The 27,874-nt window shown below is 46.5% G+C and overlaps 1 protein-coding gene and 1 long non-coding RNA gene across 5 annotated transcripts in view; one reads left to right on the plus strand and one right to left on the minus strand.

The window, feature by feature from the left end:
* The window catches only part of LOC110522449 (serine/threonine-protein kinase PAK 5), a 132,333-nt gene that overhangs the window by 8,809 nt on the left and 95,650 nt on the right, over window positions 1-27,874 (minus strand). For 2 of the 4 annotated variants that reach the window (XM_021600843.2, XM_021600841.2), the window contains 6 exons: window positions 23,186-24,076; window positions 14,877-15,086; window positions 14,540-14,681; window positions 14,218-14,372; window positions 12,115-12,248; window positions 11,852-11,857 (listed from right to left, as the gene is read on the minus strand). In XM_021600843.2, the coding sequence (XP_021456518.2) occupies window positions 11,852-11,857; window positions 12,115-12,248; window positions 14,218-14,372; window positions 14,540-14,681; window positions 14,877-15,086; window positions 23,186-24,076 (1,538 nt within the window). The remainder of the gene's footprint in view (window positions 1-11,851; window positions 11,858-12,114; window positions 12,249-14,217; window positions 14,373-14,539; window positions 14,682-14,876; window positions 15,087-23,185; window positions 24,077-27,874) is intronic. The other 2 variants (XM_021600842.2, XM_021600844.2) reach the window with 1 other exon arrangement.
* Window positions 5,768-8,926, plus strand: LOC118964461. Its single transcript, XR_005051513.1, has 3 exons — window positions 5,768-6,415; window positions 6,610-6,652; window positions 7,683-8,926. It is a non-coding gene; the product is annotated as an uncharacterized LOC118964461 (long non-coding RNA).

Raw genomic sequence — 27,874 nt, forward strand, 5'->3', positions numbered from 1 at the left:
ACCATGCCTCCAAGGGCTGACAACCGTATTCACAATGAGAAATATAGTCTAATAAAACAAATGTCTGCATAATGAAAGACATGAAAACTGTAGCCAACAATGTATTTCCATCTGTTTTAAACGTGGATATTGTCAGTAAGGTCACGGAGACTAACAACAGACAATAGTTATTGTGGGAGGTTTAGGGTTACAATATATGGGAACGATCAGGAATGTTAGAGATTTGGTCACTGGGGCGATTTTGAAAGAGGGAGATTAGAACCACAAAGTAATAGGGGGGTAAGAGATCCTAAAGGTAATTTCATATTTCGGTCAAAACATCAAGACATACATCCACGACTGAATGGTTTCACAAACACCCTTTAAAGGTTTTGTAAGAAAGTTGTAACAGGCCTCATTCACCAGTCTAGAGCTGAACATAAAGACACCAAAAACATCAACGTTTAGAGCAGCTTGGAGATTATTACCCATGTAAGGGGGGCGCAAAGAGCTGATTTACCTCTACGGTCAAATGCATCTATAGTTTTTAATGAAGTGGTCGTTGCATTCATTTAGATGCTTTCAACATACTCTAGAACCAGTAAGAACATAGATTGAATGATAGGCTTTGTGCTATTGAGTAAGAGGCCTGACCCATTTCTAAGTAAGAAGCCACGCTTTTTATATTCAGCTTCTGAATTAACTAACTCATAAATATGTTTTTAAGGCAGCTTAACGTATATACTAGTACAACATACTAGGTACAGTGCCTTGCGAAAGTATTCGGCCCCTTGAACTTTGCAACCTTTTGCCACATTTCAGGCTTCAAACATAAAGATATAAAACTGTATTTTTTTTTTTTTTTTTTTTGTGAAGAATCAACAACAGGTGGGACACAATCATGAAGTGGAACGACATTTATTGGATATTTCAAACTTTTTTAACAAATCAAAAACTGAAAAATAGGGCGTGCAAAATTATTCAGCCCCTTTACTTTCAGTGCAGCAAACTCTCTCCAGAAGTTCAGTGAGGATCTCGGAATGATCCAATGTTGACCTAAATGACTAATGAGGATAAATACAATCCACATGTGGGTAATCAAGTCTCTGTATAAATGCACCTGCACTGTGATAGTCTCAGAGGTCCGTTAAAAGCTCAGAGAGCATCATGACGAACAAGGAACACACCAGGCAGGTCCGAGATACTGTTGTGAAGAAGTTTAAAGCCGGATTTGGATACAAAAAGATTTCCCAAGCTTTAAACATCCCAAGGAGCACTGTGCAAGCGATAATATTGAAATGGAAGGAGTATCAGACCAATGCAAATCTACCAAGACCTGGCCGTCCCTCTAAACTTTCAGCTCATACAAGGAGAAGACTGATCAGAGATGCAGCCAAGAGGCCCATGATCACTCGGGATGAACTGCAGAGATCTACAGCTGAGGTGGGAGACTCTGTCCATAGGACAACAATCAGTCGTATATTGCACAAATCGGGCCTTTATGGAAGAGTGGCAAGAAGAAAGCCATTTCTTAAAGATATCCATAAAAAGTGTCATTTAAAGTTTGCCACAAGCCACCTGGGAGACACACCAAACATGTGGAAGAAGGTGCTCTGGTCAGATGAAACCAAAAGTGAACTTTTTGGCAACAATGCAAAAGGTTATGTTTGGCGTAAAAGCAACACAGCTGAACACACCATCCACACTGTCAAACATGGTGGTGGCAGCATCATGGTTTGGGCCTGCTTTTCTTCAGCAGGGACAGGGAAGATGGTTAAAATTGATGGGAAGATGGATGGAGCCAAATACAGGACCATTCTGGAAGAAAACCTGATGGAGTCTGCAAAAGACCTGAGACTGGGACGGAGATTTGTCTTCCAACAAGACAATGATCCAAAACATAAAGCAAAATCTACAATGGAATGGTTCAAAAATAAACATATCCAGGTGTTAGAATGGCCAAGTCAAAGTCCAGACCTGAATCCAATCGAGAATCTGTGGAAAGAACTGAAAACTGCTGTTCACAAATGCTTTCCACAGATTCTCGATTGGATTCAGGTCTGGACTTTGACTTGGCCATTCTAACACCTGGATATGTTTATTTTTGAACCATTCCATTGTAGATTTTGCTTTATGTTTTGGATCATTGTCTTGTTGGAAGACAAATCTCCGTCCCAGTCTCAGGTCTTTTGCAGACTCCATCAGGTTTTCTTCCAGAATGGTCCTGTATTTGGCTCCATCCATCTTCCCATCAATTTTAACCATCTTCCCTGTCCCTGCTGAAGAAAAGCAGGCCCAAACCATGATGCTGCCACCACCATGTTTGACAGTGTGGATGGTGTGTTCAGCTGTGTTGCTTTTACGCCAAACATAACCTTTTGCATTGTTGCCAAAAAGTTCACTTTTGGTTTCATCTGACCAGAGCACCTTCTTCCACATGTTTGGTGTGTCTCCCAGGTGGCTTGTGGCAAACTTTAAATGACACTTTTTATGGATATCTTTAAGAAATGGCTTTCTTCTTGCCACTCTTCCATAAAGGCCCGATTTGTGCAATATACGACTGATTGTTGTCCTATGGACAGAGTCTCCCACCTCAGCTGTAGATCTCTGCAGTTCATCCCGAGTGATCATGGGCCTCTTGGCTGCATCTCTGATCAGTCTTCTCCTTGTATGAGCTGAAAGTTTAGAGGGACGGCCAGGTCTTGGTAGATTTGCATTGGTCTGATACTCCTTCCATTTCAATATTATCGCTTGCACAGTGCTCCTTGGGATGTTTAAAGCTTGGGAAATCTTTTTGTATCCAAATCCGGCTTTAAACTTCTTCACAACAGTATCTCGGACCTGCCTGGTGTGTTCCTTGTTCGTCATGATGCTCTCTGAGCTTTTAACGGACCTCTGAGACTATCACAGTGCAGGTGCATTTATACAGAGACTTGATTACCCACATGTGGATTGTATTTATCCTCATTAGTCATTTAGGTCAACATTGGATCATTCCGAGATCCTCACTGAACTTCTGGAGAGAGTTTGCTGCACTGAAAGTAAAGGGGCTGAATAATTTTGCACGCCCTATTTTTCAGTTTTTGATTTGTTAAAAAAGTTTGAAATATCCAATAAATGTCGTTCCACTTCATGATTGTGTCCCACCTGTTGTTGATTCTTCACAAAAAAAAAAAAAAAAAAAAATACAGTTTTATATCTTTATGTTTGAAGCCTGAAATGTGGCAAAAGGTTGCAAAGTTCAAGGGGCCGAATACTTTCGCAAGGCACTGTACCTAGTATGTTGTACTAGTATATACGTTAAGCTGCCTTAAAAACATATTTATGAGTTAGTTAATTCAGAAGCTGAATATAAAAAGCGTGGCTTCTTACTTAGAAATGGGTCAGGCCTCTTACTCAATAGCACAAAGCCTATCATTCAATCTATGTTCTTACTGGTTCTAGAGTATGTTGAAAGCATCTAAATGAATGCAACGACCACTTCATTAAAAACTATAGATGCATTTGACCGTAGAGGTAAATCAGCTCTTTGCGCCCCCCTTACATGGGTAATAATCTCCAAGCTGCTCTAAACGTTGATGTTTTTGGTGTCTTTATGTTCAGCTCTAGACTGGTGAATGAGGCCTGTTACAACTTTCTTACAAAACCTTTAAAGGGTGTTTGTGAAACCATTCAGTCGTGGATGTATGTCTTGATGTTTTGACCGAAATATGAAATTACCTTTAGGATCTCTTACCCCCCTATTACTTTGTGGTTCTAATCTCCCTCTTTCAAAATCGCCCCAGTGACCAAATCTCTAACATTCCTGATCGTTCCCATATATTGTAACCCTAAACCTCCCACAATAACTATTGTCTGTTGTTAGTCTCCGTGACCTTACTGACAATATCCACGTTTAAAACAGATGGAAATACATTGTTGGCTACAGTTTTCATGTCTTTCATTATGCAGACATTTGTTTTATTAGACTATATTTCTCATTGTGAATACGGTTGTCAGCCCTTGGAGGCATGGTGCTTGTACAAAGAAAAAGTACCAAACTCAACCCTGGGTGGCTGTTAACTAAAATAATGGCATTGCGTGTAGTCGTGTTAAGGTTTTCATTGTTTTCTTGTCAGAGTTTTATGGTTTTTGCATATGACTGTGCATTATATGCTGTCGTAATAGGGTTGTGGATCAGATCATGCTGTCACGAGCTTCATGGGTAATAAGAAGCGGACCAAAGCGCTGCGTGGTGTGAATGCATCGTTTTAATGGATGACGAAAACACAAAGTAAACTGAACAAGCCAATAAATGAACAACGACCGTGACGCTATATACCCAATGTGCTGACACAAGCACCTAACATAGACAATCACCCAACAATGACAACACAGGCTACCTAAATATGGTTCCCAATCAGAGACAACGACTAACACAGGCCTCTGATTGAAAACAATATCCGGCCAAACACTGAAAAAAGACAAACTAGACATACATCATAGAATGCCCACTCATATCACACCCATACCAAACAAAACCTATAAACATACATAGCAAACTATGGTCAGGGCGTGACACAAACCTATTGGGAATTCTTGATCAATCAAAATGTACCTGTTTTCTGTATAGAATGACTTGTATACAGATTATATTACAACTTTTGGGGTTTTGGCTTAGTGGTTGTTTCTTTACTAACTAGGAAAACTCAACAGTTTGTAAGTCTGAGAAACATTATTGAGCTGGTTTGTTTATTGTTGTTGAAAGCTTGAAATGTACACACATTGAGAAGTGATATTGCAGCAACAGTTTTAAAGTGGTTAATCGTATCATATATATATATATATCCTTGCATGTTTGAATTAGAGATCCTTTAAAGTGTTTTAGATTATGATAATAATGTTATATTATTTTTATAATAATACATATCTGTAAACCAAATGTGTTTCTGAAAACCCCTTTTTGCATCTTCAATAGTTGTAGATGTTCCAACGTTCGTAGATGATCCTCAGGGGTCATATAACAACCGGGGTTGTTGTAGAGTGGGCATAAGTTCAACACTCCGGAGTCAATGTCCTAGCTTTTGTCTTTTTCATAGCCTGTGAGAGCGAATATATTCCACAGCCTTGGTTTCTAATCATACTTTCTAATCAATAAGCAGGTCAAGTAGACCCTAAGAGGGCAAACGTTATTGTTTACAAACAGTGTGAATAAAAAAAACATTGTTTCATTGTATAAATAGTCTTCATTTTTAAAAACTTACATGTAAATGCCTAGAATTAATACCTCTGGTGATTCTGCGCAATGCCCTTGGGCCACCGTTGTGCTTTTGTTGTTGGGGTCTGGACTATGTTGTGTGGGGGTGGTGGTTCCCTGGGTTGTTGTCGGGACGTTTAAATTCTCTGTTCTTGGAGTGTTTGGAAAAACGTTCATACAAAAAGACCGAATACTGTCTGTTTCATCGGTTCCTCCGATATCGTTCAGAGTCCCTAATGCATCCAAGTCACCCTATGTGTCCGATGTCCATCATACCTAAAATAAAATACAAAATAAAAAAATAAAAAATCGTTGTCCCCCCTGTTTAAAACACAAATAACGCGTGTTTAATATTACAATAATATCCCGATAATATTCAAACAAAACTTAAAATACATTTTTCACTTACTCAGCTCCCGAAATATCCATTAGGAGGGCTTCACATACTCTGTTATCTGTCCTGGGACTGCTGCCTGTTGTCTTACGACGTCGTTTAGAGTGCACACTTTTCTTTTTTTAATATATAAATATTCTTGGGTATGTGATTATTTGGACTTACGCCTAAAAATGTGTGATCGTGAAGGGCTACGTAAAGGACAGGGCGCCGTTTGCTTCTGAGAATCTACGTCTAACAGTCGCTTCCCAATCACTTATGTCCAGTAGCCTTCAGAAATATCCATTAGGAGGGCTTTACAGACTATGCTATCTGTCCTGGCAGTTAAATATTCGGGCCTTTGGGTTTGCGCTAAAGCCGTGCTAAACGTGTTAAAAATAGACGTTCTGTCCCTAACTTGTTAAAGTACGGAATGAGTTTCGAGAGATAGCCTGTATGCAACCAACTAACTGTATGTTTGCTTTAGACCAAAAGGCTGTGAATTCAAAGAGCCGTTCTGTCATGCGTTTTGTTTGGGGGGTCCTGGGGGGCGTTGATTAGATATCCAGGTTTAACCCCGGGCGGTCGGCCGATACCTTGACATGTCATATGCTGGATAGTTCAAACTTTGAATTTCAAACGATTCTCTACAGATGGGACCCCATGTTGAACCCACACAAACAAACCCTTTGTTTTTTGAAACGCACACACACACACTCCTGCTGCTCCGTCACACGCACACTCATGCACGCACCCTGATTTTCAATGTCTTTTTCTTCGCGACAGAGTTGGCTGAAGATGTGAAATACCGTTTCACATAGTTACGGGTGAGATACCGTTTTTAAAACTCCTTTTATTGAATTCCAAAATATTTCGTACAACCTTTAAGACATGTTTGAATTAAGTAACAACATTTGAATAATATTTAAACATGCATCACGCGTGTTTTATGTAAAAACATTGGAGGCCTGCACACTCACGCATGCACCCGGATTTTCTGTGTCTTTTTTCTTCGTGACAGACCGGGTTGATGGCTGGAAAGGACATTTTCCCTTCGTTAAAGGGTGAGATACTTTTTTAAAACCATTGATTTAATACCAAAATATATAGTACTAACTTTTTAAAGACATGTTAGAATTAATTAACAAATTGTACTATTATTTAAACATGCATCATTAGTGTTTTTATGTAAAAACATTGGAGACCTACAGTTGTACATTATTACAAACTTTATAACATACCATTGTATGAAATACTATAAATTGCTTCTGAGAATCTACGTCTAACAGTCGCTTCCCAATCACCTATGTCCAGTAGCCTTCAGAAATATCTATTAGGAGGGATTCCCTTATTCACATCTCTTTTTTAATCTGTCCTGGCAGCTAAATATTCGGGGCTGTGGGTTTGCGCTAAAGCTGTGGTAACATAGTGTTAAAGTATATGCTCCGCGTTCTGTCCCTAACTAGGAGGTGTTTCGAGACATGTTTTGTTTTATAATGGTTACATGTTCAGTACACACCCCTGCATTCTATATTATAAAGTAGGCTGTTGGTCTTTGAGGTCCGTTATGTCAATTTGCCTTTATACATCTCATTGACCTACTGTCAACTCCCTCAGTTGTAAACATCTACAATAATCATTAGACGTACGCGTCAGAGTTATCATACCACGTGTCGGGGTTTGTACAGAGTTGGTTAAATCCCCTCTTTTGCTCCCCCCTTACATGGGTAATAATCTCCAAGCTGCTCTAAGCGGCGATGTTTTTGGTGTCTCTAGGTTCATCTCTAGACTGGTGAATGAGGCCTGTTACAGCTTTCTGACAAAACCTTTAAATGTAGTTTGTGAAACCATTCAGTCGTGGATGTATGTAAAACATATTTAACCCGTATTGCAGGTTACCGAAGCCTCCTGTTGTACTATGAATCCCCACTCACCCCTGTTAGCTCTTGATGTGTTGGCCGAAATATGAAATTACCTCTTCCCCTATCGTTAAATCGTGAGATACATTTTTAAAACCAGTGATTTAATTCATAATATTTAGTACATACATTTTAACACATGTTATAATTCCAAAATGTTTACTATTTCTTACAGATAGATGGTCCGGTTAGCCACGACCATTATCCATTTCAAATTCATCAACTCAAAGACGCTTGTCCGCTCCATCAAAACTCCGTAAGTTTTCCCTCCATGTGTAGATCAACCGTTCCTGCCTGTAAATCCTGGGTATGCCCACATCATTAATGAATAAGATGTGTAGAAAACTGTTTAGCCATAGTTAAAGGCCTTTCATAAAGAGTCTGTCATGATTGCCTGTGCCACACTTATTGCTTGTTACCTAATAATACTGTTGTACATTTAATATCCACTAGCAGATTTCGTCGCATTTGCACAAATTCGGTCATGTTACTGTGGTCTTTTTAAATGTCAGTAAATATGTGTGTAAAGTGTATATGTTTGTTTCACTGTAGATTTGTTTAAGCCCTCCTAGAAACACCTAATTAAAGGCCTTTTCATAAAGAGGCTGTCATGATTGCCTGTGCCACATGTTTAACACGTATTGCTTATTACAGAATACTACTGTTGTACATTTAATATCCCCTAGCAGATTTCGTTGCATTTGCACAAATTCTGTCATGTTACTGTGGTATTTTTAAAAGTCAATAAATATGTGTGTAAAGTGTACATGTTTGTTTCACTGTAGATTTGTTTAAGCCCTCCTAGAAACACCTCATTTCATCCCACAGCCTTAATTAATAAGCTGTGCAGAAGCTGTTTAGCCATAAGTAAAGGCCTTTCATAAAGTGGCTGTCATGATAAACCTGAAATTACCTTTAGGATCTTTTCTTTGGGGTTCTAATCTCCCCAGGTGTACATGCACTGAAAATCCTTAGGCTGGAGCCATCTTGAAGCTCTGTGCCTGTACATATAAAGAGAACTAAATAGGAAACTAGGCTGAGAAACATTATTTAGATGGCTGTTTAATTGTTGTTTAAAGCCTGAAATGGACACAATGCCAAGGGACCTTGTTTCTAACACACACACACACATACAGACACACATTCCTGCTCCATAGATAACAAACATAAGGGCAATAAAACTGGGGGGGTCATACCCGGTCCAAAAGTTCAAACACAACAACCACAGTTCAACCAGGCCCCTAGACATCCATCAACTGGACTACTTCAAAGGATGACATAGAGATCTGAAATAACACAAAATAACACGTGACCACGGGAACAGGGGGGACGGGGAGGGGGCACATATTCGGACACGCAAAGGTCAAAATGACGTAAGGTCATCAATCAATCATTTTGACGCGTGCCGTCTACTTTATTCTCTCTCATCTGGCTGAACTCCACAGAACATTAACATGAAGCTCCAGCTGGTGTGAACCTCCCCCATCACACACACACACACACACACACCCTCCAACACTGTCTTCACTATCCTGTCTCACTAAACAGGAATCAATTGTCTTGCCATTTGCTTACAACAAGGAACAACTCTCAACACACACGCACACACACACAAAGACACCCCTCCCATGGTAGATCGCACCAGGTTTTATTGTCACACATATATGCATTGAGAATTACAATAGATAAATGAGGCTTCAGGGAATGGAAAAACAATCTAGAGAATGGGAGGTTGATGTGTAGACAAAGGAGATTGAATGCTTCCCACACACACACACACACACCCAAAACAAATGATTACCACGATAGTAAATGATTTCAAACAGAGAATAAAAAATACAGTTTTTTGTTTCATGAGGCTGTGAAACGCATCACACGCATACCCACACACACACACACACACACACACACACATACCCACACACACACACACACACACTGTAGTTTCATCAGCTGAGTCTGGGTAAAGTACAGGCCAGCCACTATACAGCCTCCTGAGGATAATTTACATTTGCAGCTAATTGAAATGGCTGAGGAACATGAACACGACACACAAAGAGAGGCCAATCTGGAACTGGTACACTGTGTGTGTTGGCAGACACCAAGGGGGAGCGGTGTGTGTGTGTGTGTGCGCGCGTGCATGCGTGCGCGTTCTATTCAGCTCTCCACATTGAACAGTAATTTAGGCAACAAAAGAGCCGACTGAATTAGATTTGTATATATTCTGATTGCAAAAGTGTGGACTTTTCTCTACATCTCATGACTTCACGCCGACAGGGACGCCACTGACACAACCGTGTTAATATCACCCGTCACGGCGCCACACAATACTGACACATGCCCTGAAACACTCCACACAATGTTGACACGCCCTGAAACATGCCCTAAAACACACCCTGAAACACTCCACACAATGTTGACACGCCCTGACACACGCCCAAAAACACTCCACACAATGTTGACACGCCCTGAAACACGCCCTGAAACACTCCATACAATGTTGACACGCCCTGAAACATGCCCTGACACACGCCCTGAAACACTCCACACAATGTTGACACGCCCTGAAACATGCTTTAAAACACGCCCTGAAACACTCCACACAATGTTGACACGCCCTCAAACATGCCCTGACACACGCCCTGAAACACTCCACACAATGTTGACACGCCCTGAAACATGCCCTGACACACGCCCTGAAACACTCCACACAATGTTGACACGCCCTAAAACACGCCCTGAAACACGTCCTGACACACGCCCTGAAACATGCCCTGACACACGCCCTGAAACATGCCCTGACACACGCCCTGAAACACTCCACACAATGTTGACACGCCCTGAAACATGCCCTGACACACGCCCTGAAACACTCCACACAATGTTGACACGCCCTGAAACACGCCCTGAAACACTCCACACAATGTTGACACGCCCTGAAACACGCCCTGAAACACTCCACACAATGTTGATACGACCTGAAACATGCCCTGACACACGCCCTGAAACACTCCACACAATGTTGACACGCCCTAAAACACGACCTGAAACACGTCCTGACACACGCCCTGAAACATGCCCTGAAACACGCCCTGACACATGCCCTGACACACGCCCTGAAACACTCCACACAATGTTGACACGCCCTAAAACACGCCCTGAAACACGTCCTGACACACGCCCTGAAACATGCCCTGACACACGCCCTGACACACGCCCTGAAACACCCCACACAATGTTGACACGCCCTGACACACGCCCTTACACACACCACACAATGTTGACACTCCCTGACACATGCCCTGACACGCCCTGACACACGCCCTGAAACACTCCACACAATGTTGACACTCCCCAAGACACTCCCTGAAACACCCCACACAATGTTGACACGCCCTGACACACACCACACAATGTTGACACGCCATAAAACACGCCCTGAAACACGTCCTGACACACGCCCTGAAACATGCCCTGACACACGACCTGAAACATGCCCTGACACACGCCCTGAAACACTCCACACAATGTTGACACGCCCTAAAACACGCCCTGAAACACGTCCTGACACACGCCCTGAAACATGCCCTGACACACGCCCTGACACATGCCCTGACACACGCCCTGAAACACTCCACACAATGTTGACACACCCTAAAACACGCCCTGAAACACGTCCTGACACACGCCCTGAAACATGCCCTGACACACGCCCTGAAACACCCCACACAATGTTGACACTACCCAAGACACTCCCTGAAACACCCCACACAATGTTGACACGCCCTGACACACACCACACAATGTTGACATGCCCTGACACATGCCCTGACACGCCCTGACACATGCCCTGACACACTCCACACAATGTTGACACGCCCTAAAACACGCCCTGAAACACTCCACACAATGTTGACACGCCCTGACACACGCCCTGACACACACCACACAATGTTGACATGCCCTGACACATGCCCTGACACGCCCTGACACACGCCCTGAAACACTCCACACAATGTTGACACGCCCTAAAACACGCCCTGAAACACTCCACACAATGTTGACACTCCCTAAGACACTCCCTGAAACACCCCACACAATGTTGACACGCCCTGACACACGCCCTGACACACACCACACAATGTTGATATGCCCTGACACGCCCTGACACACGCTCTGACACACACCACACAATGTTGACATGCCCTGACACATGCCCTGACACACGCCCTGACACACACCACACAATGTTGACATGCCCTGACACATGCCCTGACACACGCCCTGACACACGCCCTGACACATGCCACACAAATGACTATAATTAAAAGACCAAGGACACACCGTGTGCTAATCGAAACGACGAGGTGTTGAGAAGAAGACAACCGAGGAGAGAGAGAGATAAAAGTTTGAAATGAATAACTAAAACCCATGAAACCAGATCTGATGGGGGGTTGTTGTGGATCTGCTTTGGTTATTCACTTCCCGAGATTAATTAGTGGGACAACAATTCAAATGCTATTTTTTCAGACAGTGAATTGAAGACTCATGTTAGCTAATGCATTGGGAGAGAGGCAAATGGACTTTAGTGGCAGATCATTGGTTACCTCGTGTGAGTGACAATGTCCGTCAGGGCCCCGCCCTCCAGGAACTCCATAACGACCCAGAGCTCGTCTCCGACCAGGTAGCTGTTGTACATGTCAACCACATTCTCATGGTGATAGTCCCTCATGATCACCACCTAGAAACAAAACAACAAACACAGGTTACATCATAGGCAGCCAATATATCAACAGTGACAAAACGGACCTAGCTGTGCACCAGAAGTTTCCCAAAAAGTAACAATATTTATTTAAGAGGTAAATATTACATATTTTTTAATGGGTAAAAGGTGTGCTAAAAGTAGACAATATTAAAAAAAACTTTCAAGGAAACAGACAGCATGGCTACCTGATCTACACAGCCTCCCCTATCTGAGTACTAAACAATCAACAACAGGTGTGGCCAATCAATTGAAAATGTCAGCCACCAACCCTCCAGAATAGAGTGTGATTGGCAGATCTGTTTACTGAGTGGACATGATTATGAATCATGCAATTATACTGGGCCTGAGTAGAACAGTGAAACATACAACATTCAAATACAAAAACAGTTTGGACGATTAATGGTGTCCATACCAGTGAAGATGTCATCCTCAAGTAGATAGGAATTCTAGCTCGAATCGCGTCGCAAATGGTCCGCCATTTTACCTAGGAGCAGCTCTGATAAGCTAGCTCAAACCTGCTAGTTTCACACTGGTGTAGATTGCTTGCCTGATGTCCTAGAAGAAAACTACCTTCTACTTGAAGGTAAGTCTATTCTTTATGTCTACATCACATCAATACTTTACAGTTAAAAAGGCAAGTTTCATTCCTCCATACAGGTGTTTAGCTAACGTAACTAGCTAGCATAGGTTTTCATCCTACATTTGTAGCTAACTATCAGAAGGTGACATTATATTACAGTGTTAAGAAATAACGAGTATAATTTTTTGAAACAATAGGCATTGACAAAGTTAATGAAAATACAGCCATGCATGTTAGAATGAAATTGAAGAAAGCTGGGGACTGGGCTAACACTGCTAAGCTAACTAGCTAACAAAAGCCCAGTTTGCCTAGCCTCCATGTTCAGTTTTACCAAGTTATCTTCCCATCTATAGCTGACAAGCAAAAGTATTCTCCTGATGTAGGCTACAGTGCCCTCCATAAGTATTGGACACAGATCAAAGTTGTTATTTTTGCAATAAGCTACTCCAAAAAATTGGATTGAAGATTACATTTGAATAAATGAGGATAGTACTGTAAATAATGGCATCTCATTTGGGGGTATTTGTAAGCATATTCTTTACTTAAAAATGTACATGTATTTTTTATTGGTTCAATTTGACTCCTAACATCAAATCTAGGTTGAATTTAAATGTCAATGTCTGCAATATATGATGAAATGAATGATGGAATTGATGGAAGAGTTATTTTATAGAATAGCAGGTAGCCTATGTCACAAATTAATTAAATAAATGGCTCTGCAATCTTTTTAGAGGCTTAATGAAAAGGGATTATTAGATTGGGGTGCTAAAAGGATAACATCAAGCTTCAAAATACACACACACACACTATTACTAATCATTGATGTGGGTGCGTAAATGTGTAAGGACAAGATACTTCATGTTTTGGTTCGATGTCAACACCTTGTTAACAATCTGGAAGTCATTCAACCCACTTCATTCAAACAAAGTCTTCCCTCACTGGCTTCATAACAAAAATACTGTGCCTGACTACTGAGTAGTAACAGCTCCACAGTGTTGCTACATAGCAGGCAGCAATGGCACAGTAGAGTAGAGCTAAAAGGCTTGCCACACTTCTTTCCAAACCCAAAATAATGTCCGCTTGTTGCCTTGGCAACATCTAAATCAGCTTCACTAACACACTGCTCTGATCAACACATCTGAGGTCCAGAAAAGCCTCTCTGTGAGGTAGCCTAATCTGGGGGCTAAAAACTAGCTTTATAGTTTTACTCTTGCACGTCTAATTGAAATGTTGACTAATTAAACGTATAGGCTTAAACTATCTTGCCTAAATCTTTCAGTCTATTAAAGTTTAAAAAAATACAGTACCAAAATGGTTTGGTCTCCAAGGAGACAAACCCATGACCCCTAACCCTTGACTTCTCACCTCGTTGAAGAGCAGTTCTCTCCTCTGCTGTTTCCTCAAGTCCATCTTCTTGACGGCCACCTGCTTGCCACTGTGCTTCTCGCTGGCAATGCACACGATGCCTGTCGAGCCCTCGCCAATTTTTATGAAACTGTCCAAGTACTCCCTGGGGTCACCTGGGGTCAAAGATGGACAGATCAGAGGCTGATCAATGTTTGCTGCCCCCAGAAAGATATATATGAAGCTTCTGTTCATTATCTACAAACTAGCAGAATAACTTACTGTATATTTTAACTGATTTGGGTTGTACTTGTGTTTCTTTCTTAGGCTTCTCTGTGATTACCTGGGTTGACGACGAGCTGCAGGGCGGCCCTGAACTGTTCGTGGGAGACCCTGGAGGGCTGGGCGTCTGAACTGGAGCCCCAGGAAGGAGGGGGGTAGGCCCCCAGGGGAATGTAGAGGGACGATGGCTGGGAATATGCCCCCTGTAGGAGGGAGGGAGGAGAGATCCGGTTGATGACTCTACTGCACTGTCGGTGGTGATCTTTGCAGTTACACATGTTTCTCTGAGAGTCATACGTAATTGTAGGTCATAATATTTTTAGGTCATAAACAAGATATAATCCTATTTTAGGACACACATACGCACGCACACACACGTACGCACACGGTAGACCCACCTGTGGGGTGTATGGCGGGCTGGGCTGTGAGGGTGGGTGGTGGTAGGGGGAGGGTTTGTAGTGGTGGAACACAGGGGGGTACTGGAGGTGTCCGGGGGGGTAGCCAGAGGGCTTGTTGTGACTCTGAGGTAGTTTGAGGGGCCCGCGGGGGTACGTGTCAGACCCTGGGACCTGGGGACTCCCGTCCCGTGACTGCCGGTCGTAATCACCCTGCGAGAGATGGAAGACAGACAGAGACAGTGTTGGAAAGACAGCTAATACCCTGAAAACATAAACTATTTAAGCTAGATGAGCTAATATTACAATAATACTCTAATAAGCTCATAAGATGACAGCCGGCTGAAAAATGTGGTTTGTTTTGACATATGAAGTGTGTATGTGAAAACTATTTACAAGATGCACACATTCAGTTTTTCTGAACTCACTTCTCTCATGGATAAGAGGGAAGCTCGCGCTACCCGGTGCTGGTACATGTGCAGATCAAATACACCACTGGAACACTGATTAAGCTGTTTACACATCATAATATTTAGAAACATTGCTCAGAAAAGCAGCTGTTTTAAAGTAGACTGAATTATAGCTATGAACCGTCCCTGGTCGTACAGGGCTGAGATATATAATATCTAGACTAATAATCTATCTAGTGAAGACAAGCTGCCTCCAGCACTGAGGAGATGATGCTCTGACTGTCAGAGTCAATTAAATTACCTCCACCACCCCCCCCGAATACACACTCTCCCCGAATACACACGCTCCCCCCCTGAACACACGTTCCCCCCGATCACACACTCCCCCATCACACTCTCCCCCATGAACACACACACTCCCCCACGAACACACACGATCACACACTCCCCCACGAACACACACACTCCCCCCCGAATACACCCCCCCCCCGAATACACACGTTCCTGCCCTAAACACACGTTCCCCAAGATCACACACTCCCCCATCACACACTCACCCACGAACACACACTCCCCCACGATCACACACTCCCCCACGATCACACACTCCCCCCATCACACACACTCCCCTCGATCACACACTCCCCTCGATCACACACTCCCCATGAACACACACTCCCCACCAACACACACTCCCCCAAACACACATACACTCCTCACGAACACACATACACACTCCCCTCCGAACACACACACACACTCCCCTCCAAACACACACACACTCCCCGCCGAACCCCCCCACACCGAACGAACACACACTCCCCCACGAACACACACTCCCAGGGAACACGTACACTTCCCGCAAGCACACACTCCCCCTGAACACACACTCCGACAGGACATGAGTAGTCTCCTAATGAAAACCTGACAACAAGGAAGAGGCGGGGCAGGAAGTAGGGAAACCTTGAAATGTAGAATCTCTCTCTCTCTCTCACACACACTTCTCCAGCCACACACACACACTCCTACGCACTCATCCTCCACCTACACACACACACTCCTCCACCTACACACACACACTCTTCCACCTACACATACACACAGAGTAGGAGGAGGGCTGGGTAGATGCCGGTATAATGATGTGGAGTGGACTTGTTTAAATAATGACTGTGAGGAGGGCTGTGCACCTCATTGTCTGCAGGAGGGATGGACGACTCTCCAGGCACCCTATCATTGGCGGGCCCCTGCGGCTGGCTGTCAGCCAAGGGTCTCCTGATCCATGTTAGTTAAATGCGTATTAATCTGAATTTGGCAAGGTAATCAACAACCCAACTGAACTGGGAAATTGAATTCTGTGCTGGAACATCGTTGGGCCGTTTTTATGCGGAGGCTGCAGAAAGGAGAAAGTGCCGCAACATCAATTTGTCACTGCTGCGGAGGAGGAGTAGTGGTGTGTCTGTGTGTGTGTGTAAGTCCCCGTGCTGTCTACTGTTATACCCCCACCGGCTCACAACAAAAAGGGGGATTTTGTTCAATGACTGAATTCAAAGAGAAAAATACAGCGGAGAAGAGAGGCGGGGAAAGAGAAGAGAGGTGGGGAGGAAGAGAGGGGAGAGAGGGGAGAGAGAGAGAGAGGCGAGGGGAGAGAGAGAGAAGAGAGGCGAGGGGAGAGAGAGAGAAGAGAGGCGAGGGGAGAGAGAGAAGAGAGGCGAGGGGAGAGAGAGAAGAGAGGCGAGGGGAGAGAGAGAAGAGAGGCGAGGGGAGAGAGAGAGAGGCGGGGGGAGGGAGAGAGAGAGAGAAGAGAGGCAGGGGGAGAGAGAGAGAAGAGAGGCGGGGGGAGAGAAGAGAGGCCGTGAGAGAGAAGAGGCGGGGAGAGAGGAGAGGCGGGGAGAGAGAGAGAGAGAGAGAAGAGAGGCGGGGAGAGAAGAGAGGCGGGGAGAGAGAGAGAGAGAGAAGAGAGGCGGGGAGAGAGAGAGGCCGTGAGAGAGAAGAGAGGTGGGGAGAGAGAGAGAGAGAGAGAGAGAGCGAGAGGCGGGGAGAGAGAGAGAGAGAGGCGGGGAGAGGGACAGAGAGAGAAGAGAGGCGGGGAGAGGGACAGAGAGAGAAGAGAGGCGGGGAGAGAGAAGAGAGGCGGAGAGAGAGAGAGAGAGAAGAGAGGCGGGGAGGGAGAGAAGAGAGGCGGGGAGGGAGAGAAGAGAGGCGGGGAGAGAGAGAAGAGAGGCGGGGAGAGAGAGAAGAGAGGCGAGGGGAGAGAGAGGGAGGCGGGGGGAGGGGGAGAGAGAGAGAAGAGAGGCGGGGGGAGAGAGAGAGAAGAGAGGCGGGGGTAGAGAGAGAGAAGAGAGGCGGGGGGAGAGAAGAGAGGCCGTGAGAGAGAAGAGGCGGGGAGAGAGGAGAGGCGGGGAGAGAGAGAGAGAGAGAGAGAGAGAGAAGAGAGGCGGGGAGAGAAGAGAGGCGGGGAGAGAAGAGAGGCGGGGAGAGAGAGAGAGAAGAGAGGCGGGGAGAGAGAGAGGCCGTGAGAGAGAGAGGCCGTGAGAGAGAGAGAGAGAGAGGTGGGGAGAGAGAGAGAGAGGCGGGGAGAGGGACAGAGAGAGAAGAGAGGCGGGGAGAGGGACAGAGAGAGAAGAGAGGTGGGGAGAGAGAAGAGAGGCAGAGAGAGAGAGGCGGGGAGGGAGAGAAGAGAGGCGGGGAGGGAGAGAAGAGAAGCGGGGAGGGAGAGGAGAGGCGGGGAGAGAGAGAAGAGAGGCGGGGAGAGAGAGAAGAGAGGCGGGGAGAGAGAGAAGAGAGGCGGGGAGAGAGAAGAGAGGCGAGGCGGGGAGAGAGAAGAGAGGCGGGGGGAGAGAGAAGAGAGGCGGGGAGAGAGAGAAGAGAGGCGGGGAGAGAGAAGAGAGGCGAGGCGGGGAGAGAGAAGAGAGGCGGGGGGAGAGAGAGAGAAGAGAGGCGGGGGGAGAGAGAGAGAAGAGAGGCGGGGGAGAGAAGAGAGGCCGTGAGAGAGAAGAGAGGCGGGGAGAGAGAAGAGAGGCGGGGAGAGAGAGAGAGAGAGAAGGGGAGAGAGAGAGAAGAGAGGCGGGGAGAGAGAGAGACCGTGAGAGAGAAGAGAGGTGGGGAGAGAGAGAGAGAGAGAGAGAGAGAGAGAGGCGGGGAGAGGGACAGAGAGAGAAGAGAGGCGGGGAGAGGGACAGAGAGAGAAGAGAGGCGGGGAGAGAGAAGAGAGAGAGAGAGAGAAGAGAGGCGGGGAGTGAGAGAGAAGAGAGGCGGGGAGGGAGAGAGAAGAGAGGCGGAGACGGAGAGAGAAGAGAGGCGGGGAGGGAGAGAGAAGAGAGGCGGGTTACAAGGTCCAAGAGGCAGGAAGAATGGTGGTTCTTAAGCTTCCAGATCACTTACAACAAACACACTTTAGTTTTTTCTATATTTTTTCTACTGATGTTAGTAATCTACACGCGTCATGACACATCCTGTGACTGTTTTTCACATACCCTCCAACATCTCCTACTTCTTCAGATGGAACTAAATAGTGAGTCATGTAGTGAATTTTGTTTAAATTCTAGGATGTGTGTAGAGTGTGACCAGATATAGAACCTGTCAAGCCCAATCACAGCCAAGTTATTTGTAACAAAAAAACACATTGTAAATGACTGTTTCTGGTTCCAGTTGTGTGTGCAATATTTTCCCAGACAGCGTGTTTACTGAGGCGTTGGAGGTTAAGTGGATTTCAAAAGGGCATCCTGGGGTTTGCATCAGCATATACAGTACTACTGTAACACCAGATGTACAGTCTACTACAGCTAGTCTCCTCTCCTCAGCGGATACAGAGCACAAATGTATGTATATATCAGTGTAATACATTTTGTTGTTACTCTCTGTTCGTGCTACATCGTTCGGCAAAGGTATTAGATGGATGAATATATAGATACATAACTAGTTCCTATATTTGTGCATAATAGGCTAGTCGCTGGTGTAATACTGTAGGTGCAGAATATAGTCTCTGCTACACAGAAGGAGGAGGGTCGTGACTGAGAGAAATAGGGATGATACATTTGACTGATACTTCTGCTCTGCACAGTTCAATGAAAGGTCATTGTTTCAGCACTGGGATGTCAGCCTGTCATTCACCGTCAGATTATCACACAGGCGTTTGCCCGGCAGGGTCAACAAAGGATACATAAACTGGGATCAAAAATCGCCCCTGACATTTTTAATATACTGTATAATTTCTTCCCTCGAGGCCCCCATTATTAGCGAGATAATGATCATTTTGAGCAAGAAAAACCCTAAACAAGTTAGACAGGCCCACTGGGATGAAAATGGACCAGCCTATATGTAATTTGCCCGAAACGTCAGTCCACCCATGACACACGTACTCTAACAGTGTTCTTGTATCCTGCGTTTTGGAGAGCGACGGTGTGCACACTTTTGTTTCAGCCCAGCACTAACAAACCTAATTTAACAAATCAATAAAAAACTAAAACATTTGCTGAACGAGTTGTGTTAGTGCTGGGTTGGAGCAAAGCCCTGCATACATACATTACTGCAGGTTTCCAGGACCAGGACTGGGAGAAGTGAAGAACGTTGCTGTAGAATGTGGATTATTATGGCATCTCCATTGGGTCTAGGCCTGAATGTCACTTTTACCTATCTCCATATGTACTGTGCCACTCCACTGTTGCATAACTGAAGCTGACATAGGGGACTGCAGTTGCAGAGCGGTATTTGCTTGGGCCTGGTACGCTTCACACATACACGCATGCTCTCTAGATGTTATCAGGACTTTGTCTTTCCTTCTAGAACACTAAATAAATGAATGAACCCCTTTGTTTTCCGTTTACTTAGAAACAGACTACGCTGCTGATTATAATTCCTCTCCATGCAGCTCTTCTCCAAGAACATGTTTGTCTGCAGTATATCTGTAGTTCACAGGTCAAAGAGTAAGGAGCTCAAAAGAAGACTTCTCTCGCCACCGGCCCAAGATCCCAACCGCCAGACCACTAACCCTCCAAGATCCCAACCGCCAGACCACCAACCCTCCAAGATCCCAACCGCCAGACAACCAACCCTCCAAGATCCCAACCGCCAGACCACCAACCCTCCAAGATCCCAACCGCCAGACCACCAACCCTCCAAGATCCCAACCGCCAGACCACCAACCCTCCAAGATCCCAACTGCCAGACCACCAACCCTCCAAGATCCCAACCGACAGACCACCAACCCTCCAAGATCCCAACCGCCAGACCACAAACCCTCCAAGATCCCAACCGCCAGACCACCAACCCTCCAAGATCCCAACCGCCAGACCACCAACCCTCCAAGATCCCAACCGCTAGACCACCAACCCTCCAAGATACCAACCGCCAGACCACCAACCCTCCAAGATCCATGAACAGTTCCCGCAACCATCCGAAAAAAACCTGTGTCATTCAAACTAACTTTATGGGGGGGTTATTTTGACTTCATTTTTGACTTTTATCTTTGACCGTCATTCCATCCCCCACCCAGCAACTCCACACCCACTTGACACCAGTTCCACATCCCAACCCTCAGCTTCCCTCAGCCCATCCCATCTATCTCTGCTGGCCACCCTCAGCCCATCCCATCTATCTCTGCTGGCCACCCTCAGCCCATCCCATCTATCTTTGCTGGCCACGCCACCCTTAGCCCATCCCATCTATCTCTGCTGGCCACCCTCAGCCCATCCCATCTATCTTTGCTGGCCACGCCACCCTTAGCCCATCCCATCTATCTCTGCTGGCCACCCTCAGCCCATCCCATCTATCTCTGTTGGCCACCCTCAGCCCATCCCATCTATCTCTGCGGGCCACCCTCAGCCCATCCCATCTATCTCTGCGGGCCACCCTCAGCCCATCCCATCTATCTCTGCGGGCCACCCTCAGCCCATCCCATCTATCTCTGCGGGCCACCCTCAGCCCATCCCATCTATCTCTGCTGGCCACCCTCAGCCCATCCCATCTATCTCTGCTGGCCACCCTCAGCCCATCCCTTCTATCTCTGCTGGCCACCGTCTTCGGATTCATACGCAACACATATCTTTCAACTATGCTGTGATGTTTAACGTACAATTTCAATCTATCTAATCAAATAGAATCCACAGATTGTGAGTTGCAGGTAAATATTTTTACTAAGAATATTAGTATATTAGTAATTTACTGAACAGGTCTCTCCAAATCTCCCAACAATGCTATTTCTACGGTAAATTTTAGATGAATGTTATACTTTTTCAGCCATTCCGGAACCTGAGACCAGAAACAGGCTACCTGAGGGCAATACCAGAACAAAATGGTCTATTGCTTCTGTATCCTCTCAACAAAACATGCAGAGCTGCGATGATTGTATGCCCCAAATATTCAACATTTTGTTGGTGGCAAGAATTCTGTTCAATAATTTTAGCTGAAAAGCACGAAGTCTTGAATCTTGCATCATTTTATATATAAACTCATATACTCTGTGCCATGAAATCGGTATGTCAAATGAAAAACTATCCCAGTCCCCCTTTCTCCCTCTGTACCTCTCTTCCTCTGTCCTCCCCATCCCTCACTCTGAGCTGAACTGTGGTATCAGACTGATGGACAGTTTATCTCTTCTTCCTCTGCCCCCCCTCCTCCATTCCTCCCCCTCCTTCCCTCTGCTCCCACCCCCTCCTCCATTCCTCCCCCTCCTTCCCTCTGCCCCTCCCCTCCTCCATTTCTCCCCCTCCTTCCCTCTGCCCCCCCTCCTCCATTTCTCACCCTCCTTCCCTCTGCCCCTCCCCTCCTCCATTTCTCCCCCTCCTTCCCTCTGCCCCCCCTCCTCCATTTCTCCCCCTCCTTCCCTCTGACCCTCCTTCCCTCTGCCCCTCCCCTCCTCCATTTCTCCCCCTCCTGCCCTCTGCTCCCCATCCTCCATTTCTCCTCCTCCTTCCCTCTGCTCTCAACCCATCCTCCATTTCTCCTCCTCCTTCCCTCTGCTCTCACCCCCTCCTCCATTTCTCCCCCTCCTTCCCTCTGCCCGCCTCTTCCATTTCTCCCCCTCCTTCCCTCTGCCCCCTCCCCTCCTCCATTTCTCCCCCGCCTTCCCTCTGCTCCCACCCCCTCCTCCATTTCTCCCCCTCCTTCCCTCTGCTCCCACCCCCTCCTCCATTTCTCCTCCTCCTTCCATCTGCTCTCACCCCCTCCTCTATTTCTCCCCCTCCTTCCTTCTGCCCCCTCCCCTCCTCCATTTCTCCCCTCCTTCCCTCTGCCCCTCCCCTCCTCCATTTCTCCCCCTCCTTCCCTCTGCCCCCCTCCTCCATTTCTCCCCCTCCTCTGAACTGTGTTATCGTAGCGTGTAGAGTTAATTGAATCTAGTGTGGATCCCGTAAAGGTAATTCTGTGTCTTAGCAGAGCCTTCCTCCGCTGGGGAACAGTAGATTAACTACTGACACTAGATCCATCACACAGATAGAGGAGAGATAAATGTGTTGGAACTTACACACAGCACTGCCACACACACTTACCCCACCAGATATACCACAAGGTGTCTTTTCACAGTCCCCATGTCCAGAACAAATTATAGGAAACCTACATTATTATACAGAGCCATGAGTGCATGGAACTCCCTTCTGTACGGTCTGTAATGTCTGTACTGTCTGTACTGTCTGTAATGTCTTATGTGTCAGACCCCAGTAAGACTAGCTGTCTCCATTGGTGTCAGCTAATGGGGATTGTAACAAATCAAACCTATCAGTTTAGTAGGTACTTCATAGGGAAATGCTGCCTATTACTTATCACCTGATCCAAATGATTACCAAAACAAGATGATTTATTATGTTGATAATAGTAGAAAATAACAGTGCTAACATGTTGCCCTTGGTGTCATACCTTGGCATTCATATTTTCCAACACATAGAAATATACACACCAGCCCAGACGTACCTTGGCCATGGCCTGTGAGTTGGTGAGTGTCTCTGAGAGGCGTGGGTAGGTGTAGGAGCTGTAGGGGTGTGTCTGAGGAGGACTCTTAAAGACCCCGCTGGCTCTGTAGGGCACGTTGGGCTCCTGGAGGCCAGACCCCGACCTGGAGCGCTGTCTGATGGCCGGCGTGGGGCTGTTCTGCCTCACATACGACGACTTGGGCCTCTTCTCGTACTCATCTCTGGACACGCCGCTGTAGCTCCACTCGCTGTCCGGGTAGTTGATTTGCTCGCTGTGCAGCGAGGTGCGGGACGGCGTCCCCACCATTGACGCGTCCCGGTAGTCCTGACTGGACGAGCCACCTACGGACGCCCGGTAGTACCCCCCTGTCGTGGACCCGGCAGACCCCCCTGCGCTGCCCACCCCGGACCCAGATCCCACCTCGTCGGCCGAGCGCGCCCCCGCCACCTTGCTCTCCAGGTAGGTGTGGTAGTCCGGAGGCAGCTTGGCATAATCGGCCTTCTGAGGCATGGCGTCGGGGTAGAAGGGGACACGGGTGGCGTGGTTGAGGTGGCCGTTCTGTTTGGGGAAGCGGTAGTGTCTCCCCACGGCCCAGTCCCCATCTGGAGCAAAGCCTTTACCGTCCTTCCTGTAGGGCTCCAGAGAGAAGTCCCTACTGGGGGTGTCCAGGTCACAGGAGTACCGGGAGTAATAGTGGCTGAAGCCGTTCTCCTCGTTGGGGTGGGGGTGTTGGGGGTGGTGGGAGGCGGGTTTGGGGGCCCCAGCCTGGTGGGAGCCCGTAGGGCTTTCTTTACGTAGGGAGTTGGAACGTGTCACAGATATGCTGTCGAACTCCTCCAGGAGACCATTGATGGACGCATCCTTCGGGGGACGGTTCCCTCGAACTATGGTCTGTGGAACAGACAGTAAACACACAGTTAATTTACTGTAGCTACAGGGAGGGCACCATAGAAATATAATGGAATGGGAAGGGCCATTCTAGTCATTCTATTTCTATAGAAGGAACTACCTACCCATGCACTGTAGATGGATAACATGTACTGACACACTCCTGTCTTCAAATTAATATATCTGTACTATCAATGGAAACATCAATCATACTTTTTCCATTGAGTAATATTCCATTGAGGTGCTGTGTTGCAGGTTAGCATTTTTCATTGTGAATCTTGTTCTGGAGGCAGCTCTGCAGAGTGGTCACTAGCTGGCACAGCCACAAAGTCATCAAATCTAACCCATGAAAACCAAAGAGAAGTGAATGCCTCGGTCTACCCCCTGTCAGTGTGACTTCTTTAATACAGCCCCCTGTCGGTGTGACTTCTTTAATACAGCCCCCTGCCGGTGTGACTTCTTTAATACAGCCCCCTGCCGGTGTGACTTCTTTAATACAGCCCCCTGCCGGTGTGACTTCTTTAATACAGCCCCCTGCAGGTGTGAGTTCTTTAATACAGCCCCCTGCCGGTGTGACTTCTTTAATACAGCCCCCTGTCGGTGTGACTTCTTTAATACAGCCCCCTGCCGGTGTGACTTCTTTAATACAGCCCCCTGTCGGTGTGACTTCTTTAATACAGCCCCCTGTCGGTGTGAATTCTTTAATACAGCCCCCTGCTGGTGTGACTTCTTTAATACAGCCCCCTGCAGGTGTGACTTCTTTAATACAGCCCCCTGCCGGTGTGACTTCTTTAATACAGCCCCCTGTCGGTGTGACTTCTTTAATACAGCCCCCTGTCGGTGTGACTTCTTTAATACAGCCCCCTGTCGGTGTGACTTCTTTAATACAGCCCCCTGCAGGTGTGAGTTCTTTAATACAGCCCCCTGCCGGTGTGACTTCTTTAATACAGCCCCCTGTCGGTGTGACTTCTTTAATACAGCCCCCTGTCGGTGTGACTTCTTTAATACAGCCCCCTGCCGGTGTGACTTCTTTAATACAGCCCCCTGCAGGTGTGAGTTCTTTAATACAGCCCCCTGTCGGTGTGAGTTCTTTAATACAGCCCCCTGCCGGTGTGACTTCTTTAATACAGCCCCCTGCCGGTGTGACTTCTTTCATACAGCCCCCTGCTGGTGTGACTTCTTTAATACAGCCCCCTGCAGGTGTGAGTTCTTTAATACAGCCCCCTGCCGGTGTGACTTCTTTAATACAGCCCCCTGCAGGTGTGAGTTCTTTAATACAGCCCCCTGTCGGTGTGACTTCTTTAATACAGCCCCCTGCAGGTGTGACTTCTTTAATACAGCCCCCTGTCGGTGTGAGTTCTTTAATACAGCCCCCTGCAGGTGTGAGTTCTTTAATACAGCCCCCTGCCGGTGTGACTTCTTTAATACAGCCCCCTGCAGGTGTGAGTTCTTTAATACAGCCCCCTGCAGGTGTGACTTCTTTAATACAGCCCCCTGCCGGTGTGAGTTCTTTAATACAGCCCCCTGCAGGTGTGAGTTCTTTAATACAGCCCCCTGCAGGTGTGAGTTCTTTAATACAGCCCCCTGCAGGTGTGACTTCTTTAATACAGCCCCCTGCCGGTGTGAGTTCTTTATTTAACTTGGCAAGTCAGTTAGAACAAATTCTTATTTACAATGACGGCCTACCCCGGACAACGCTGGGCCAATTGTGCTCCACCCTATGGGACTCCCAATCACAGCCAAATGTGATTCAGCCTGGATTTGAACCAGGGACTGTAGTGAAGCCTCTGGCACTGAGTTGCCAGAGGCTTTACTATTGCCGCGCCACTCGGGAGCCCTAAAATACAGCCCCCTGTCGGTGTGAGTTCTTTAATACAGCCCCCTGTCGCTGTGAGTTCTTTAATACAGCCCCCTGTCGCTGTGAGTTCTTTAATACAGCCCCCTACACACAGTCATACACACACACACACAGTCATACACACACACACAGTCATACACACACACACAGTCATACACACACACACAGGCATACACACACACAGGCATACACACACACAGGCATACACACACACAGGCATACACACACACAGGCATACACACAGGCATACACACACACAGTCATACACACACACAGTCATACACACACACACACAGGCATGCACACAGACATGCATGCACACAGACAGGCATGCACACAGACAGGCATGCACACACACAGGCATGCACACACACAGTCGCATACACACACAGGCATGCACACACACAGGCATGCACACACACACACACAGTCATGCACACACACACACACACACAGTCATGCACACACACAGTCATACACACACAGTCATACACACACACACACACACACACACACACAGTCATACACACACACACACACAGTCATGCACACACACAGTCATGCACACACACAGTCATGCACACACACACACACATAGTCATGCACACACACAGTCATGCACACACACAGTCAAGCACACACACAGTCATGCACACACACAGTCATGCACACACACAGTCATGCACACACACAGTCAAGCACACACACAGGCAAGCACACACACAGTCATGCACACACACACAGTCATGCACACACACACAGTCATGCACACACACACAGTCATGCACACAGACAGTCATACACACACACACAGTCATGCACACACACAGTCATGCACACAGACAGTCATGCACACAGACAGTCATGCACACAGACAGTCATGCACACAGACAGTCATGCACACAGACAGTCATACACACACACAGTCATACACACACTCACAGTCATATACACACACACACAGGCATGCACACACACAGTCATACACACACACACACAGTCATACACACACGCACCAACACCAACTGCTGCTTAAAACTCCTAATTCAGCTGCAACAACAGCAGCATTGCTCATTCCCCCGCTACCCACAGTAAGCTCTTTACATGGCTGCATCCTGAGTCAGAGAGGGGTTGGGGGTGTGTGTGCAAAGCAGATATCCCTGAGGGGAATCTAAGCACTGTGTGTCTCTGCCTCCAGAGGATCAACATAAAGTAAAAATGTTCTGTCTGGTCTGGTCTGGTCTGGTCTGGTCTGGTCTATCTGTCTGTCTGTCTGTCTGTCTGTCTGTCTGTCTGTCTGGTCTGGTCTGGTCTGGTCTGGCTGTCTGTCTGTCTTTAATCTATGAATTTCACATGACTGGGCAGGGGCGCTGCCACGAGTGGGCCTGGCAAGACATAGGCCCACTCACTGGGGAGCCAGGCCCAGCCAATCAGAATGAGTTTTTCCCCACAAAATAGCTTTATTACAGACAGAAACACACCTCAGCACTACCCCCCTGGGCTGGCGTGGTTACACGTGGTCTGCAGTTGTGAGGCCAGGTTGGTCATACTGCCAAATTGTCTAAAATTATGTTGGGGGGAGTTTATGATAGAGAAATTAACATTCAATTGACTGGCAACACCTCTGGTGGACATTCCTGCAGTCACCATGCCAATTGCATGCTCCCTCAAAACTTGAGACATCGTGTTGTGTGACAAAACTGCACATTTCTAGAGTGGCCTTTTATTGTCCCCAGCACAAGTTGCACCTGTGTAATGATCATGCTGTTTAATCAGCTACTTGATATGCCACACCTATCAGGTGGATGGATTATCTTATCTAACATGGATGTAAACACATGTGTACACAAAATTGGAGAGAAATAAGCTTTTTGTGCATATGGAACATTTCTGGGATTTTTTATTTCAGCTCATGAAACATGGGACCAACACTTTAGAAGTTG

This window comes from Oncorhynchus mykiss, chromosome 4 (genome assembly GCF_013265735.2).
Source record: "Oncorhynchus mykiss isolate Arlee chromosome 4, USDA_OmykA_1.1, whole genome shotgun sequence".
NCBI lineage: Eukaryota > Metazoa > Chordata > Actinopteri > Salmoniformes > Salmonidae > Oncorhynchus > Oncorhynchus mykiss.